The following is a 19,540-nucleotide window of genomic DNA, read 5'->3' as shown; positions in this document are numbered from 1 at the left end:
GGCAGAAGCAGGGGGGTTGAATGAAAGCAGGGGCAGAAGCAGGGGGGGGTTGAATGGAAGCAGGGGGGTTGAATGAAAGAAGGGGGGTCTTGAATGAAAGCAGGGGCAGAAGCAGGGGGGGTTTGAATGAAAGCGGGGCAGAAGCAGGGGGGTTTCAATGAAAGCAGGGGGGTTGAATGAAAGCAGGACAGAAGCAGGGTGTGGGGGGTTTGAATGAAAGTAGGGACAGAGCAGGGGGGTTGAATGAAAGCAGGGGGAGATTCGGGGGGATTGAATGAAAGCAGGGGCAGAAGCAGGGGGATTGAATGAAAGCAGGGGCAGAAGCAGGGGGATTGAATGAAAGCAGGGTCAGAAGCAGGGGGGGTTGAATGAAAGCAGGGGCAGAAGCAGGGGGGGGGGTTGAATGAAAGCCGGGGCAGAAGCTGGGGGGGTTAAATAAAAGCAGGGGCAGAAGCAGGGTGGGGTTGAATGAAAGCAGGGGCAGAAGCAGGGTCGAATTGAATGAAAGCAGGGGCAGAAGCAGGGGGGTTGAATGAAAGCAGGGACAGAAGCAGGGCATTGAATGAAAGCAGGGGCAGAAGCAGGGGGGGTTGAATGAAAAGAGGGGCAGAAGCGGGGGGGATGGAAGCAGGGGCAGGAGCGGTGGGGTGAAAAGAAGCAGTTTTTTAAATGAAAATGGGCCCAATGGAAGGCGGGAAGGGGTTTGAATGTAAGCAGGGGCAGAAGCCGGGGTTTGAATTGAAGCGGGGGGGGGGGGTTGAATGGAAGCAGGGGAGGCTTGAATGGAAGCAGGGGTTATTGGTTGGGTTGCTGCGGGTGAATGTAATCAGTGGCAGGGGTGGATGGGTTGCTGCAGGGTGAATGGAAGCAGTGGGTGGCTGAGGGGTGAATAGAAGCAGTGGCAGGGTGGATGGGGGGGTGAATGGAAGCAAAGGTGGGGGGAATTAAGGTAATGGCGCTAGGAGGCTGGAAGCAACATGGGTGGGTGGATGGAGACATTTGGGTGGGAGGCTGAAGGCAAAAGGTGTGAGGGGGTGGGTGGCTGGAGGCACTGTGTGTGTGTGAGGCTGCTGGAGGCACTGTGTGTGTTTGTGAGGCTTCTGGGGGCATTGTGTGCATGTGTGAGGCTGCTGGGGGCATTGTGTGCATGTGTGAGGCTGCTGGGGCATTGTGTGCATGTGTGAGATGGCTGGGGGCATTGTGTGCATGTGTGAGGCTGCTGAGGGCACTGTGTGTGTGTGTGTGAGGCTGCTGGGGGCACTGTGCACGTGTGTGAGGCTGCTGTGGGCACTGTGTGAGTGTGTGAGGCTGTTGGGGGCACTGTGTGCGTGTGTGAGGCTGCTGGGGGCACTGTGTGTGTGTGTGAGGGGGGCACTGTGTTGGAGACTGGAGGTATTTGTATGTGTGTGTGTAAGGCTGCTGGAGGCACTGTGTGTGTGAGATGAAGGTACTTGTGGGAAAAAAGATAGGATGATGCTGGAAAAGTACGGAGCCTAATATTTTCTTTTTTTTTTTAAGGTTCTGTGGTGAAGAGTTGTGACAGGAAGAAACCATCATGACGGCCTGGGCCAGATGGAAAAGAAAAGTGAACGACTGATCAAAGAAGAAATCACCTCTGAGTCCTGCATATAGCAGCACTGTAATACATGGCTAACAGATGTATAGGTGATGTGTATTGCTTCTTTTTAGCCATTTTTTCTCACGCGTTGAATATTATTCGTTAGGGTTGCCCCACAAAAAAAGCTTTTTTTGTGAGGGGGGCCCCGACCCGAAAAAGGTTGGTGAACCACTGCTCTAGTAAAAGGGCAACTACTCTATCATCTATTGTAGTACCTAGTTTGGTTGATGGTGATGACAGAAATGAATCGTGGTTATCTGTTAAGGGCTTTCACAAATGCTCCAAATCTAGATTTGTAGTGTCAGTATGCTAAAAAATGCTATATCAGAAATGTTATTAATCGCAGTAGCAGATATGTGATTTATAAAATAACATGCACAGAATGCAATTTAAACTACATAGGCAGCACAAAAAAACGCTTAAAAAAAAGAATACAAGAACATGTGAGAAAGACTTCGAGTTTAAAGGGGAATTTTTTTTTACTTGGCTATGCTACAGGTGCTGTAAAGTTAGTGTAGTTCATAATATAGTGTCTGTACCAGTGTGTGACGGTTTTCTCACAATTCTTATGTGATTTTCACCCCAATATTTATTTTTAACAGCATACAAAATTACTGTTGTCAGATTTTTCCCAGGTTGCAATGCTGCCGAGACCTGACTCACTAGTCAGCTGATGACAGGGAGCCTGTCTGCTTCAATGGGTGGAGCGATCGCTTGGTGGGAGAGAGATCAATCTGCAACTAATTGTATTTTTGCAACAGCTGTAGGCAGCCTGATTGAAAAACATAGGTCTTTTGAATGGATGCAGGTCATTTATTTTTAGATGGTTTCGGTGGCTGATGTGTGGGAGGGAGGAAAATTGAATTATGGGATTTGTAGGCAAGGAAGGAAACTCAAACAATACCAGTTCACAAAAAAATAGCCACAGCGTTATGGTAATCTTACAACATAGCATCTTAGCCCCAAGACAAGCACAGATCCTTCCTAAGCATGTCCATTACTGTCTGACAGGTATGTGCTGAAAATCACCTTATGGTGGATAACCCCTTTAATAACTACTAGTATGGCAAATGTATCCAGACACTTTGCCATTAAACATTCAGGTAACAAATCTGCTTTAGTTTTCTCTGGCATTGAAAGAGTCACTCAAAATAAAAGGGGTGGCGATCTTGTCTGGCATCTTTATAATAGAGAAGCAATGTGGATCTATCTTTATAACAGCATACTGTACTACCTAACAGGATGAATAATAGAACTGATTTGATTCTACAGGGTGGGCCATTTTTATGGATACACCTTAATAAAATGGGAATGGTTGGTGATATTAACTTCCTGTTTGTGGCACATTAGTATATGTGAGGGGGAAAACTTTTCAAGATGGGTGGTGACCATGGCAGCCATTTTGAATCCAACTTTTGTTTTTTCAATAGGAAGAGGGTCATGTGGCACATCAAACCTATTGGGAATTTCACAAGAAAAACATTGATGTGCTTGGTTTTAATGTAAGTGTATTCTTTCATGAGTTATTTACAAGTTTCTGACCACTTATAAAATGTGTTCAAATGTGCTGCCCATTGTGTTGGATTGTCAATGCAACCCTCTTCTCCCTCTCTTCACACACTGATAGCAACACCACAGGAGAAATGCTAGCACAGGCTTCCAGTATCCGTAGTTTCAGCTGCACATCTCATATCTTCACAGCATAGACAATTGCCTTCAGATGACTCCAAAGATAAAAGTCTAAGGGGGTCAGATCGGGAGACCTTGGGGGCCATTCAACTGGCCCACGACGACCAATCCACTTTCTAGGAAACTGTTAATCTAGGAATGCTTGAACCTGACCCCCATAATGTGGAGGTGCACCATCTTGCTGGAAAAATTCAGGGAATGTGCCAGGTCCAAGCATTCCTAGATGAACAGTTTCCTGGAAAGTGGATTGGTCGTCGTGGGCCAGTTCAATGGCCCCCAAGGTCTCCCGATCTGACCCCCTTAGACTTTTATCTTTGGGAACATCTGAAGGCAATTGTCTATGCTGTGAAGAAACGAGATGTGCAGCACCTGAAACTACGGATACTGGAAGCCTGTGCTAGCATTTCTCCTGCGGTGTTGCTGTCAGTGTGTGAAGAGTGGGAGAAGAGGATTGCATTGACAATCCAACACAATGGGCAGCAAATTGAACACATTTTATAAGTGGTCAGAAACTTGTAAATAACTCATGAAAGAATAAAGTTATGTTAAAACCAAGCACATCATTGTTTTTCTTGTGAAATTCCCAATAAGTTTGATGTGTCACATGACCCTCTTCCTATTGAAAAAACTAAAGTTGGATTCAAAATGTCCGACTTCAAAATGGCCGCCATGGCCACTTTGAAAAGTTCCCCCCTCACATATACTAATGAGCCACAAACAGGAAGTTAATATCACCAAACATTTCCATTTTATTAAGGTATATCCATATAAATGGCCCACCCTGTACATTATTAATTATATTTAAACCTTGATGTATTTGTAGTTTTTGGTGTTAAAGTTTTGTTTGTTGTAATGCTACCGGAAACTCCTCCTCCTCCTTTTTGGAGGTAGGAACGGGTTAGTATAAAACATTGAGTAAGCATACATGCAATGACTAAAGGTCGGTTGACCTGAAACGCGTCAGCTAATAGGATGAATCCGATACTGTTACTGCTATAATATAATATTGCCAAATGTGCTCTCTTATACTGCTTCCTGAATAGATTTTTAAAAGGAATTGAATAAACTTCTGTTTTTAACGGTGCTGGCCCTGCTTCACCTGTTCTGTAATACATGAGATACATGTATCACGCATGATATGTTGAGATACACTAGTATTACACAGGATCACAAACAGGCCTAGAGAACGCTCTAAATAAAGTCTTCCAGATGTTTTCTACTTTTGTTGGGGACCAAATCTTACACACTCACAGATGGACACACACTCTCACAAACACCACTGAAGCACACAGTGTATCCCTTCCTGTTAGATGGGCCCTCTTATCTCCTTTAAAAGTTTTTAAATGTATGTAGTACAGATAAAACACGTACAAATCGTTATATTGCCTTTATTTTTGCCTATTGTGATGGAAACTCATTTACATAATATCATGTTTTTCTTTATATATAGGTGGACTCTGCAGCCCTGGAGAATCCCATGAAAATGATGTTGTCCTATATGCCCAGATTGATGGTAGGAAAGACCATATTGTAATGGATAAACTCTCCTATTCATCCTATAAGGTAAGGTAGACTGAAGGGAAAGCGATACTACAGAAATATAGCTTATATGGGGTTTTTATGTAATTGAAAGAGCTTACAAAACAAATTTATAAAAAACAAAATTCACTATATCCAACAGTCTTCTGCTTTCTGCATCCAGCACCATGGCTCCTATCCACACATTGCTTTTGTTTACTTCCCTTGGATAACATGCTCTCTCTGCTTTGCTGATGATGTTCCAAACACTCTGCAATGGTTGCTGAGGCCAGTGATTGGCTGAAGTGTGTTTGGAATGTCAACAGCATAGCAGACAGAATAAACCATCCAGAGGAAGCAAATAGGAGTGCTGAATATAGCAGAAGATCCAGGCACGGTAAGCATCAAACTGATCAGCGTCCCTCGCACTACCAGCCAGTACTGCTGGTTAGTGCAGGGGGAGAAATCTGAAAGTTTTCCTTTAATTATACTACAGACTTATTATAATAGAAAAGTCTGAAATAACTAATTTGCAACCCAAAAATTATGAATATTCCTTTAAGTATACTATGATAACTAATTTGCTACCAGTACATGAATTTTAAGCCTTCAACCAGTTAACAATAATATCATTTTCTATTAAGGTGCCATCTTTAGTTTCTACTATTATTAGTCCAGAGCTGCAGACTCCTGCCACAAAGTTTTGTCTCAGGCAAAACAGCCACCGAGGACACAATTTAAATGTTTGGGCTGTGGACTTTTTCCATGTGCTTCCTGTTCTGCCCTCCACTGAATCCCACATGATACAGTTTTCTATCAATCTTGGATGTGGATCACATCAGCCAGGAAACAGGTAAATCATTTTAACTATAACATATAGAGGTGGATTTACTAATACCAGCATTCCACAGGCACACTTCTGTGAAGGCACACTTCTCTCAATAAAATCTACATATTTAAAGAGTAGCTCCCTACTTCTGTCCCTGCCTATTGCCCATCTATCCCTAACCCCCTCCCTGCCTTAATTTTTTTTTTTTTACTATATTAAAAATGCCTTTTTGTCTGTCTGGTAGTGTGCACACTTACCAGGCAGACTTCCCCAGTAGGCACGATGTCACTGATGCCTGCAGGGGGCCGAACTCTGCCCTTAGCTCATCTATACAGAGTGCCTCCAACTGTTTCACCACTACAACTCCCAGCTTGCCCTGACATCTATTGGCTGTCATGGCATACTGGGAGTTGTAGTGGAGAAACAACTGGAAGCACCCTGTGGTGAAAACAGTATGTGTGTTACGGCGATGGTCGCAGCTGCAGCACATCCCGCTCCCCCGAACCCCCCCCCCCCGTGCAACCCGCAATGCCCCCTCCCCCGAACCCCGCCTTGCAACCCGCAATCCCCCCCCCCCCCCCACAAAAAAAAAAGACTAAAGTGCTTTAACTTACAACGGGAGCCGGGTTTTCACTCACAACGGGAGCCGAGTCGGCGTGCGAAACCAGGGAGCCTGCGTGCATCCTCATAGTTCAAAGCACTCGCTCCCGCCTGTCTGATTGACAGGCAGAGAGTGAGCACAGCCTGACTGAATTAGAAGCGATGCCCAGCCGGGATCGGTCTGAATTCATCTGTGACGTCACAGCAGGCTGCGGCCGGCCACTAGGAGGGCGACCCCTAGTGGCCGGATTTCAAAATTAAAATAAAGTATTTTAATGACAAAAAAAATAATTCAAGTATATTAGAAATATGTTGTAGTACATCAGTACTACAACATATATATAAAAAATAAAAGTTCATGACAGTGCCCATTTAACCCCTTAACGACGCAGGACGTATATTTACGTCCTGCGCCGGCTCCCACGATATGAAGCGGGGTCGCGCTGCGACCCCGCATCACATCGTGTCGGTCCCGGTGCTCATCAACGGCCGGGACCCGCGGCTAATACCACACATCGCCGATCGCGGCAATGTGTGGTATTAACCCTTTAGAAGCGGCGGTCAAAGCTGACCGCCGCTTCTAAAGCGAAAGTGAAAGGATCCCGGCTAGTCAGTCGGGCTGTTCGGGACCACCGCAGTGAAATCGCGGCGTGCCGAACAGCTTACAGGACACCGGGAGGGCCCTTACCTGCCTCCTCGGTGTCCGATCGTCGAATGACTGCTCCGTGCCTGAGATCCAGGCAGGAGCAGTCAAGCACCGATAACACTGATCACAGGCGTGTTAATACATGCCAGTGATCAGCATAGGAGATCAGTGTGTGCAGTGTTATAGGTCCCTATGGGACCTATAACACTGCAAAAAAAAAAAAGTAAAAAAAAAGTGTTAATAAAGGTCCCCTTCCCTAATAAAAGTTTGAATCACCCCCCTTTTCCCATAAAAAAAATAAAACAGTGTAAATAAAAAAAAATAAACATATGTGGTATCGCTGCGTGCGTAAATGTCCGAACTATAAAAATATATCATTAATTAAACCGCACGGTCAATGGCGTACGCGCAAAAAAATTCCAAAGTCCAAAAAAGCGTATTTTGGTCACTTTTTATACCATTAAAAAAATGAATAAAAAGTGATCAAAAAGTCTGATCAAAACAAAAATCATACCGTTAAAAACTTCAGATCACGTCACAAAAAATTTGCCCTCATACCGCCCTGTACGTGGAAAAATAAAAAAAGTTATAGGGGTCAGAAGAGGACATTTTTAAACGTATAAATTTTCCTGCATGTAGTTATGATTTTTTCCAGAAGTACGACAAAATCAAACCTAAATAAGTAGGGTATCATTTTAACCGTATGGACCTACAGAATAATGATAAGGTGTCATTTTTACCGAAATATGCACTGCGTAGAAACGGAAGCCCCCAAAAGTTACAAAATGGCGTTTTTTCTTCGATTTTGTCGCACAATGATTTTTTTTTTCCGTTTCGCCGTAAATTTTTAGGTAAAATGACTAATGCCACTGGAAAGTAGAATTGGTGACGTAAAAAAAAAGCCATAATATGGATCTTTAGGTGGAAAATTGAGAGGGTTATGATTTTTAAAAGGTAAGGAGGAAAAAACGAAAGTGCAAAAACGGAAAAACCCTGAGTCCTTAAGGGGTTAAAGCTGCCCATGTGGCCCAGGACTGGGCTTGACGTAAAGGAAACAAAAAGTTGCACAAAAACTGTCATACATATATAAGGCACAGTTATTACATGGGCTCAGGAGCTGAGCCTGTACCATCCACAGTGTAAGCCAGCCGTTGAATACATTTGGTCTCCTACTGCAGTGGCTGGGATCAGAGAACCCCAGTCCTGACCTTTTAACTCCTTAGATGCTATGGTCAATGGCAAGTACAATTTAAGTGGTTGGGAGAGTGACAGACAAAACAACCTAATATAAAAACAATAAAAAGGACTACACATAATATGTATAACTGCATCCTTAAAGGGGTACTCCGCTGCTCAGCTCCTCCTCACCCCACAGTACTTGATTAATAGTCTTTTTCCAGTGGTACTCCAGGAAACTGACGTTATCAGGTACTTATCACAGGATAGGGGATAGGTGTCTCATTGTGGGAGGGGTCCACTTTAACCCATTTTAAAGTGAAAGAGCATTTCTGAACCCACTACTTACAGGAACCATTTACCTGTTGTTAATTTTTTCAGCATTATAAATGACATACTGAATATAATATATAGAAGTATACAACACATCACCGTTTTTCTCACAAAAAAATTTGGGCAGGAGGTTTTTTGCAAATTTTTTTGCGCAAAATCTGATAAAATTTTTCATGGCCATGTCTACGGTTAAGTTTACCATAGAGCACTTTCTACTGTAGAATCGAATTTATTAACTGCAGTTTTTTTTTTTACGCAAAAAAAATGCGCAAAAGCACTGTTCTTGCGCAAATATACACCACCTCGGAGGACACGTACCCAAGTGTCTATTTTGGGACAGTAAGGACTGCTACTCCCATCATGGACAGACTCTGCCCATGATGGGAGTTGTAGTCCAGGGGCTGAGGTGCAGATCGCACCAGATCATTCTGCAGAGACCCACTGCGATCCGCATTTATTAACTTAAAAAGCAGGCGGTACATGCGGCTACACTGCGCCGCCGCCGGGTTACAGGAGCTCTGATTGGTCAATAGCTATCCACCAATCAGAGCTCCCCTCTCCCGGCGGGGATTATGAATTATAAGAACTGTATATAGGAGCCGCATGTACCGCCGGTTTGTATAGTTAAGAAATGCGGATCGCAGCAGGTCTCTGGAGAATGATCTGCTGCGATCTGCCCCTCTGCCCTTGGACTACTACGCCTATCATGAGTCTGTCCCATGTTGGGAGTAGTTGTAGTTCCGCAGCGCTGAGGGATGGCACTTGCACATCCCCCGGCTGCGGGACTTTATAGGACTACTACTCCCATCATGGACAGACTCTGCCCATGATGGGAGTTGTAGTCCAGGGGTTGAGGTGCAGATCACACCGGATCATTCTGCAGAGACCCGCTGCAATCCGCATGTAAGTTAGCAAGCCGGGCGGCACATGCGGCTACATCGCGCTGCCCGCGGCTTCTATATACAGCTGTAATAATTCATAATCCCCGCCGGGAGACTGGAGCTCTGATTGGTCAATAGGTATTCTCCAATCAGAGCTCCCGTGTTCCAGCGGCGGCGATTATGAATTATGTCAGTGTATATAGAAGCCACGGGCAGCGCGATGTAGACGCATGTACCGCCCGGCTTGCTAACTTAAATGCGGTATAGCAAAAAGTGAAGAATCACCAATAAGGTTTAGATATCAAATCTTAATTTATTTCACTGATAAAATCGTTATCAAAAAGTGTTAACTAATAATGGGAGGGGGGTGAGGGTACAGGTGAGTGCCTACACTCAGAGCCCTGCCTGATCTAGGGGGGGTACCTAAACTAAGTGTGGATAGGAATGGGAAACATAGAGACAATATATACAGATAAGTTAGCCTCTTCTACCAACGCGTTTCGCCTAATGTGGAGACATAGGCTCATCAGGGGACAAGAGGGCAACAAATATATACAGCGATGACAAAGTATTAGCACGTTGAAACATAGATGAGTTAACACTTGAGTACTAAACGATTAGCATAAAACAGATACAATCTGATAAGTGGAAAAAGATGGGAATTGGTCACAGTGGTCAGGGACAGTCAAACTAGGGTATATGTTGTCAGTGTCTAATTGTCAAGATAAAGATGCATAGAGACATTTAGAAATGGGATATAAAATACAGTACAGTATTAGACCTAAATGATGTATAATGGTGTCCTATACAAGTTAAGGTATTAATAAAGAGGTAATCTTCAGAGTATTTCTATTCACTCCATGTACAAATCCATACTGCAAAAAAACAAATTAGAGGACATGAGACATCCAATCTCAAAGAATATTTATAGAGATTCCAAATCGTATATCAATTTATCTTACCACAGGTGTGAATAAGTGGTAGATGCCATAATCAATAGAAAATGATGATAGATCAAGAAGGTAACGTTAGGTCTAGACAAAAAAGATAAATAAAAAATATTGTAGTGTCCAAATACAGTACAGAACCAAATAAATAGAAAGCAAAGGGCCTATCACATACCCTGATGCGACAGCCTGTACATGTGTGATATCCCATATAAGCCAGATTCAATTGGTTCCAAATCAAAATTGATAACTATAAACCCAAAGAAACATCAATTGAAATTATCCATGTGCTTATAATATAAATGTATACTGATGAAGTAATAGGATACATAGTAAGCCAGTTGTACTGACCTGTCCACAGCCACTAAATAGAGTCAGCATGTGCATAAATAAGATGAGGCCATTTTAGCCTGAGAAAGATCCCAGGTAGCTAAAAAGAAAAAGTATGACGCCAGGTCAAAAAGAAAGAAACTGAATGAACAGTCTGTAAACAAGATGAGTGAATGGTCTATGAGCAAGATGCATAAACTGACTGCTAAATACCTTGTCAGATGAGGATATGATACATGCTACCGGAGATGGTGAGCGCCAGCACACCGCTGGATATCGAAGCTCACCCGGCGTTTAAATAGAGCTCCCGGGCGTCTTTGATGATGCTGCTTCCTATGTATGGAACGCAGCAAAGACGTCACATCCGGCGAATTGACCCGCACAGAAGGCGGAACTATTCGCGGCGCCACACAGATAGTGTGAAGCGCAACCGGAAGTATGCTTTGGTACAATGGACCGCAGACCCTGGCAGCTGCCGGTGCCTGGAACGCAAAGCGACATCTCTTCCGGTCCCATGAACCGCACGAGAGGAGCAATAGAAGTTAAAGCGAAACCACAATTGGTCAAGATGCTGACCTAGATTAACACCAGAAATGACACCAAAAATATGTCATATCGCATCGGGTTACAATTAATTGACCTGGCATACCAGTTCCAAAAAGAAATATATGGAAAGAAAATAAAGATAAATATAGATCAAGTACAATGGGAACAAGGGAGCCTACCTGAAAAAACACATGGAACATTATAGTTTGTCTGTTCGAGTACCACTGAGACCCAATGATATAGATGGCAAGCAAATGATAAAAATAGGGATAGAGCAATAATAGAGCAATAGTGACTTATAGAAGGTCTCAAAATCTACAGGACCTCCTAGTACATAGTCACCTTTCCACTCCAAAACAATCTACGTGGCTTAACCCAAAAATCAAGGGCACATTTAGATGTGGGGGATGTAAAGCCTGTGACTACATAAAAGTATCAAAAACCTTTAAACGTTATACTGACGATCATGTCTACACTAATCGCAATTATGCGAATTGCAAAACAATGGGTGTCATTTATTTAGCTTCCTGCTCCTGCCCCAAGGGATACGTCGGAAAAACTAGTAGACAATTTAGACGACGTATTCTAGAGCATATAGGGGATATAAGAAATAAAAGGGATAAAACCCTATCTAATCATATGCATCTCTTCCACCCAGATTCTCCTTGTAATCTAACTTTCCAGAGTGTCACTACGGTCCAACTTGATAGTAGGGGTGGAGATCTAGACAAAAAACTTCTTCAAATGGAGACAAAATGGATTTACCAGTTGCGGACTTCTGTCCCTTTTGGACTTAATGACGCAATTTCGTTTGCATCATACATTTAAAATCTTGGTGGATACCCTTAGAGGACATGGGACAGCTCATTTTGGTCCCCCCCCCCCCCTCCCTCCTCCCCCTCCTATCCCTATTTTTATCATTTGCTTGCCATCTATATCATTGGGTCTCAGTGGTACTCGAACAGACAAACTATAATGTTCCATGTGTTTTTTCAGGTAGGCTCCCTTGTTCCCATTGTACTTGATCTATATTTATCTTTATTTTCTTTCCATATATTTCTTTTTGGAACTGGTATGCCAGGTCAATTAATTGTAACCCGATGCGATATGACATATTTTTGGTGTCATTTCTGGTGTTAATCTAGGTCAGCATCTTGACCAATTGTGGTTTCGCTTTAACTTCTATTGCTCCTCTCGTGCGGTTCATGGGACCGGAAGAGATGTCGCTTTGCGTTCCAGGCACCGGCAGCTGCCAGGGTCTGCGGTCCATTGTACCAAAGCATACTTCCGGTTGCGCTTCACACTATCTGTGTGGCGCCGCGAATAGTTCCGCCTTCTGTGCGGGTCAATTCGCCGGATGTGACGTCTTTGCTGCGTTCCATACATAGGAAGCAGCATCATCAAAGACGCCCGGGAGCTCTATTTAAACGCCGGGTGAGCTTCGATATCCAGCGGCGTGCTGGCGCTCACCATCTCCGGTAGCATGTATCATATCCTCATCTGACAAGGTATTTAGCAGTCAGTTTATGCATCTTGCTCATAGACCATTCACTCATCTTGTTTACAGACTGTTCATTCAGTTTCTTTCTTTTTGACCTGGCGTCATACTTTTTCTTTTTAGCTACCTGGGATCTTTCTCAGGCTAAAATGGCCTCATCTTATTTATGCACATGCTGACTCTATTTAGTGGCTGTGGACAGGTCAGTACAACTGGCTTACTATGTATCCTATTACTTCATCAGTATACATTTATATTATAAGCACATGGATAATTTCAATTGATGTTTCTTTGGGTTTATAGTTATCAATTTTGATTTGGAACCAATTGAATCTGGCTTATATGGGATATCACACATGTACAGGCTGTCGCATCAGGGTATGTGATAGGCCCTTTGCTTTCTATTTATTTGGTTCTGTACTGTATTTGGACACTACAATATTTTTTATTTATCTTTTTTGTCTAGACCTAACGTTACCTTCTTGATCTATCATCATTTTCTATTGATTATGGCATCTACCACTTATTCACACCTGTGGTAAGATAAATTGATATACGATTTGGAATCTCTATAAATATTCTTTGAGATTGGATGTCTCATGTCCTCTAATTTGTTTTTTTGCAGTATGGATTTGTACATGGAGTGAATAGAAATACTCTGAAGATTACCTCTTTATTAATACCTTAACTTGTATAGGACACCATTATACATCATTTAGGTCTAATACTGTACTGTATTTTATATCCCATTTCTAAATGTCTCTATGCATCTTTATCTTGACAATTAGACACTGACAACATATACCCTAGTTTGACTGTCCCTGACCACTGTGACCAATTCCCATCTTTTTCCACTTATCAGATTGTATCTGTTTTATGCTAATCGTTTAGTACTCAAGTGTTAACTCATCTATGTTTCAACGTGCTAATACTTTGTCATCGCTGTATATATTTGTTGCCCTCTTGTCCCCTGATGAGCCTATGTCTCCACATTAGGCGAAACGCGTTGGTAGAAGAGGCTAACTTATCTGTATATATTGTCTCTATGTTTCCCATTCCTATCCACACTTAGTTTAGGTACCCCCCCTAGATCAGGCAGGGCTCTGAGTGTAGGCACTCACCTGTACCCTCACCCCCCTCCCATTATTAGTTAACACTTTTTGATAACGATTTTATCAGTGAAATAAATTAAGATTTGATATCTAAACCTTATTGGTGATTCTTCACTTTTTGCTATATAATATTTACCTTCACCAAGGGATACCTTTATCACTCTATGGATTGAGAAAACCAATTATCTTTAATTTCTCCTGAGTTTCTTAACTTAAATGCGGATCGCAGCAAATCATTCTCTGGAGATCCGCTGCGATCCGCATTTATTAACTATACAAAGCGGCGGTACATGTGTCTACATTGCGGCTTCTATATACAGCTGTCATAATTCATAATCGCCGCCGGAACACGGGAGCTCTGATTGGAGAACAACTATTGACCAATCAGAGCTCCCCTTTCCCGGCGGCCACGATTATGAATTATGATAGTGTATATGGAAGCCGCAGTGTAGACGCATGTACCGCTTAATAAATGCGGATCGCAGCAGATCATTCTCTGAAGATCCGCTGCGATCCGCATTTATTAACTATACAAAGCGGCGGTACATGCGTCTACACTGCGGCTCCTATATACACTGTCATAATTCATAATCGCCGCGACCGGGAGAGGGGAGCTCTGATTGGTCAATAGTTGTTCTCCAATCAGAGCTCCCGTGTCCCGGCGGCGGTGATTATGAATTATGACACATGTACCGCCGCTTTGTATGGTTAATAAATGCGTATCGCAGCGGATCTCCAGAGAATGATCTGCGATCGGCATTTAAGTTAGCAAGCCGGACGGTACATGCGGCTACATCGCGCTGCCCACTGCTTCTATATACACTGACATAATTCATAATCACTGCCGCTGGAACACGGGAGCTCTGATTGGAAAATACCTATTGACCAATCAGAGCTCCCGTCTCCCGGCGGGGATTATGAATTATGTCAGTGTATATGTAGACGCATGTACCGCCCGACTTGTTAACTTACATGCGGATTGCAGCGGTCTCTGCAGAATGGCCCGGTGCGATCTGCACCTCAGCCCCTGGACTACAACTCCCACCATGGACAGAGTTTGTCCATGATGGGAGTAGTAGTCCTAAAAGTCCCACAGCCGGGGGATATGCAAGTGCCATCCCTCAGCAGCGCTGCGGTACTACAACTACTCCCATCATGGGACAGACTCTGCCCATGATAGGAGTAGTAGTCCAAGGGCAGAGGGACAAATCTCTGTTCACATTATGCGTTTTGCATAATGGGAACAAAGCAGTGTGTTCCCAAACAGGGAGACTCCAGCTGTTGCTTAACTACAGCCCCCCATGATGGGAGTTGTAGTTTAGTAATAACTGGAGGCTCCCTGTTTCGGAACACGCTGCATTATGTGCACTCTTCCCAGGGGAGAGCGCAAAAAATGTACTAACCCATATTTCTTGTTTTTCTTTTCTTCTCATTTCAGACACATGAATGCGGAAGACTACGTCAGATTCGGTGGACTGCGACGATGACCAGCGTTTTTTTATTTCAATAAAATGGTTAACGAGGGCTGTGGGGGAGTGTTTTTAAATATTTATTTTTTATTAATGTGTCGTGTTTTTTATATTAGAATTTTCAGGCTTAGTAGTGGAAGCCATCTTGTAGACAGAATCCATTACTAAGCCAGGGCTTAGCGTTAGCCCCAAAAATAGCTAGGGCTAACCCCTAATTATTACCCCGGTACCCACCGCCACAGGGGTGCCGAGAAGAGCCGATACCAACAGGCCCGAAGCATCAAAAATGGCGCTCCTGGGCCAAGGCGGCAACATGCTGGCGTTATTTAGACTGGGGAGGGCCAGTAACAGTGGTCCTAGCCCACCATGGTAACGTCAGGCTGTTGCTGCTTGGTTGGTATCTGGCTGATACTGAAAATAGGGTGAACATTATGCGTTTTTTTATTATAAATAAATAAATAAAAAACGTTACCAGGGTGGGCGAGGACCATTGTTACTGGCCCTCCCCAGCCTAAATAACGCCAGCCTGTTACCGCCTAGGCCCAGAAGCGCCATTTTTGATCCTCCGGGCCTGTTGGTACCAGCTCTTCCCGGCACCCCTGTGGCGGTGGGTACTAATTGAAGGTTAGCGCTAGCTGTTTTGGGGGCTAACGCTAAGCCCCGCCTTAGTACAGTCCACCACTAAGCCTGAAAATTCAATTATAAAAAACACAACACATTGAAAAAAATGTATTTGAAAAAAACACTCCCCCACAGCCCTCATTAAAGGAGTAGTCCAGTGGTGATTCAGTGGTGAGCAACTTATCCCCTATCCTAAGGATAGGGGATAAGTTGCAGATCGCAATCTCGGCAATCTCCGGCTCTGCCATAGAGATGTATTGAGGGGGCGTGTCGGCCGCCGCCTCGTGCGGGGGTCGACACCCGCTATCTCGGCGGAGAGCCGGGGCCCCGTACAGAGAGATCGCAGGGGGCCCCAGCGGTCGGACCCCCCGCGATCTCAAACTTATCCCCTATCCTTAGGATAGGGGATACGTTTTTCACCACTGGACTACCCCTTTAACCCTTTTATTGACATAAAAAAATCTGTTCATTGTCGCAATCCACCAAATCTGACATAGTCCTCCACATTCACGTATTTAAATTTCGAAGAAAAAAAAACAACAAAAAGTTTAGTAAATTTTTTTGTTTCCCCACACCAACAAAAACGCAAGTGAAAACCGCAAAAAGCTGTGACATTTTTCTGGCGTTTTTGCTGATGGACAAAAAACCTCAATGGAATCCTGGCCTCAAAGCAATAGAACAAAATCCCTACGTCCACTTTTCATGTGAGGTAGAGGAGAAATGTACAGTTGAGCGAGGGGGGCGTTTCTATATTTGCACAAGATTTATCAAAGGAGTGTACAGCCTTAGTAAATTCTGAGCAAGAGTGTACAATAGACAAGCAGTGTAAAGGGGTAGAACTGTGTCTACAATAGACACATAATGATAAATTCCCCCCATTATGTACACTTACCTTCTAGGCTAGTTAGTAGTCACCTCAGATGCCATCATTCCCCCAGGGCAGCAGTTGGGGTGGAGGTCATGTGCACATATAAGGCAGCATAGCCCATAAAGGGCAGGAGGAGGACACAGCTCAGTTTCCTCTCCCTGTGCTGTGCACCCTCCTCCCTCCTTTTGCTTTGAGACTTGAAGGAGCAGGAGAGAAGCCCAGACGAGCAGTGCAGGGAACATGAAGAGGGGAAGAGCTGAGAAGGAAGCCTGAGCACAGAGTATAAGTAAACAATGCTGCTGTGTCCTCCCTCTGCCCCTGCTGGTGACTTCATGCTTCTTATTAGCTGTCAATGAAACTTCCCGGCTCAGAGGTGTAAAGCAAGGGTCCTCAAACTTTTTAAACGGGTGGCCAGTTCACGGTCCCTCAGACCGTTGGAGGGCCGGACTATAGATAACAAAACATTAACAAATTCCTATGCACACTTATATATCTTATTAGTGGACTATCACTTTAAGTACGCAGCACAGTTCCCCCCACATTAGGTTGGCAGTATAGATCCCCCCACATTCGGTTGTAGTTCCCACACATTAGGGTTGGCAGTACAGTTCCCTCACCTTAGGGTTGGCAGTACAGTTCCCCCACATTAGGTGCAGTACAGTTCCACCACATTAGGTGCAGTATAGTTCCCCCACATTAGGTGCAGTATAGACCCCCCACATTAGGTGCAGTACAGTTCCCCCACCTTAGGGTTGGCAGTACAGTTCCCCCACATTAGGTGCAGTACAGTTCCCCACATTAGTTGCAGTACAGTTCCCCCACATTAGGTGCAGTACAGTTCCCCCACATTAGGTGCAGTATAGTTCCCCCACATTAGGTGCAGTACAGTTCCCCCACATTAGGTGCAGTACAGTTCCCCCACATTAGGTGCAGTACAGTCCACCCACATTAGGTGCAGTACAATTCCCCCACATTGGGTGCAGTACAATTCCCCCACATTAGGTGCAGTACAATTCCCCCACATTAGGTGCAGTACAGTTCCCCCACATTAGGTGCAGTACAGTTCCCCCACATTAGGTGCAGTACAGTTCCCCCACATAAGGTGCAGTACAGTTCCCCCACATTAGGTGCAGTACAGTTCCCCCACATTAGGTGCAATATAGTTCCCCCACATTAGGTGCAGTACAATTCCCCCACATTAGGTACAGTACAATTCCCCCACATTAGGTGCAGTACAGTTCCCACCCATTAGGTAGAGTACAGCCCCCCCCCCCCATTAGGTGGAGTACAGTTCCAGCACATTAGGTGCAGTGCAGTTCCCCCACATTAGGTGCAGTACAGTTCCCCCACATTAGGTACAGTATAGTTCCCCCACATTAGGTGCAGTATAGTTCCCCCACATTAGGTGCAGTACAGTTCCCTCACATTAGGTGCAGTACATTTCCCCCACATTAGGTGCAGTATAGTTCCCCCACATTAGGGGCAGTATAGTCTCCCCACATTAGGTGCAGTACAATTCCCCCACATTAGGTGCAGTACAATTCCCCCACATTAGGTGCAGTACAGTTCCCCCCCATTAGGTAGAGTACAGCCCCCCATTAGGTAGAGTACAGTCCCCCCACATTAGGTGCAGTACAGTTCCCCCACATTAGGTGCAGTACAGTTCCCCCACATTAGGTGCAGTATAGTTCCCCCACATTAGGTCCAGTATAGTTCCCCGACATTAGGTGCAGTACAATTCCCCGACATTAGGTGCAGTACAATTCCCCCACATTAGGTGCAGTACAGTTCCCCCACATTAGGTGCAGTACAGTTCCCTCACATTAGGTGCAGTACAGTTCCCTCACATTAGGTGCAGTACAGTTCCCTCACATTAGGTGCAGTACAGTTCCCTCACATTAGGTGCAGTACAGTTCCCCTACATTAGGTGCAGTACAGTTCCCCCACATTAGGTGCAGTATAGTTGCCCCACATTAGGTACAGTATAATGTTCCCCCACATTAGGTGCAGTATAGTTCCCCCACATTAGGTGCAGTATAATGTTCCCCCACATTAGGTGCAGTATAATGTTCCCCCACATTAGGTGCAGTATAATGTTCCCCCACATTAGGTGCAGTATAATGTTCCCCCACATTAGGTGCAGTATAATGTTCCCCCACATTAGGTGCAGTATAATGTTCCCCCACATTAGGTGCAGTATAATGTTCCCCCACATTAGGTGCTGTATAATGTTCCCCCACATTAGGTGCAATATAAAGTTCCCCCTCATTAGGTGCAGTATAATGTTCCCCCACATGAGGTGCAGTATAATGTTCCCCACATGAGGTGCAGTATAATGTTCCCCCACATTAGGTGCAGTACAGTTCCCCCACATTAGGTGCAGTACAGTTCCCCCACATTAGGTGCAGGATGTTCCCCCACATTAGGTGCAGTATAGTTCCCCCACATTAGGTGCAGTATAGATCCTCAAAATAAGGTGCAGTATAGCTCCCCACATTATGTGCAGCATGTTCCCCCACATTAGGTGCAGTATAGATCTCCCACATTAGGTGCAGTATAGATCCCCCAAATTAGGTGCAGTATAGCTCCCCACATTAGGTGCAGTATAGCTCCCCACATTAGGTGCAGTATAGCTCCCCACATTAGGTGCAGTATAGCTCCCCACATTAGGTGCAGTATAGCTCCCCACATTAGGTGCAGCATGTTCCCCCACATTAGGTGCAGTATAGATCCCCCAAATTAGGTGCAGTATAGATCCCCCAAATTAGGTGCAGTATGTTCCCCCAAATTAGGTGCAGTATGTTCCCCCACAGACATACAGCTTCCAGCCATACAGTGTATGGCTGGAGGCTGTATGCC

General features: G+C 44.5%; 1 protein-coding gene across 6 annotated transcripts in view; it reads left to right on the top strand.

Moving 5' to 3' along the window:
• The window catches only part of RELN (reelin), a 1,155,521-nt gene that overhangs the window by 723,211 nt on the left and 412,770 nt on the right, over positions 1 to 19,540 (top strand). For all 6 annotated transcript variants that reach the window (XM_056573506.1, XM_056573505.1, XM_056573507.1 and 3 more), the window contains 2 exons: positions 4,758 to 4,870; positions 5,470 to 5,678. In XM_056573506.1, the coding sequence (XP_056429481.1) occupies positions 4,758 to 4,870; positions 5,470 to 5,678 (322 nt within the window). The remainder of the gene's footprint in view (positions 1 to 4,757; positions 4,871 to 5,469; positions 5,679 to 19,540) is intronic.

The sequence above is a fragment of the Hyla sarda genome, chromosome 4 (assembly GCF_029499605.1).
Source record: "Hyla sarda isolate aHylSar1 chromosome 4, aHylSar1.hap1, whole genome shotgun sequence".
Lineage (NCBI taxonomy): Eukaryota > Metazoa > Chordata > Amphibia > Anura > Hylidae > Hyla > Hyla sarda.
Note: the sequence above shows the minus strand (reverse complement) of the source record. Positions and strands in the feature narration are given on the sequence as shown.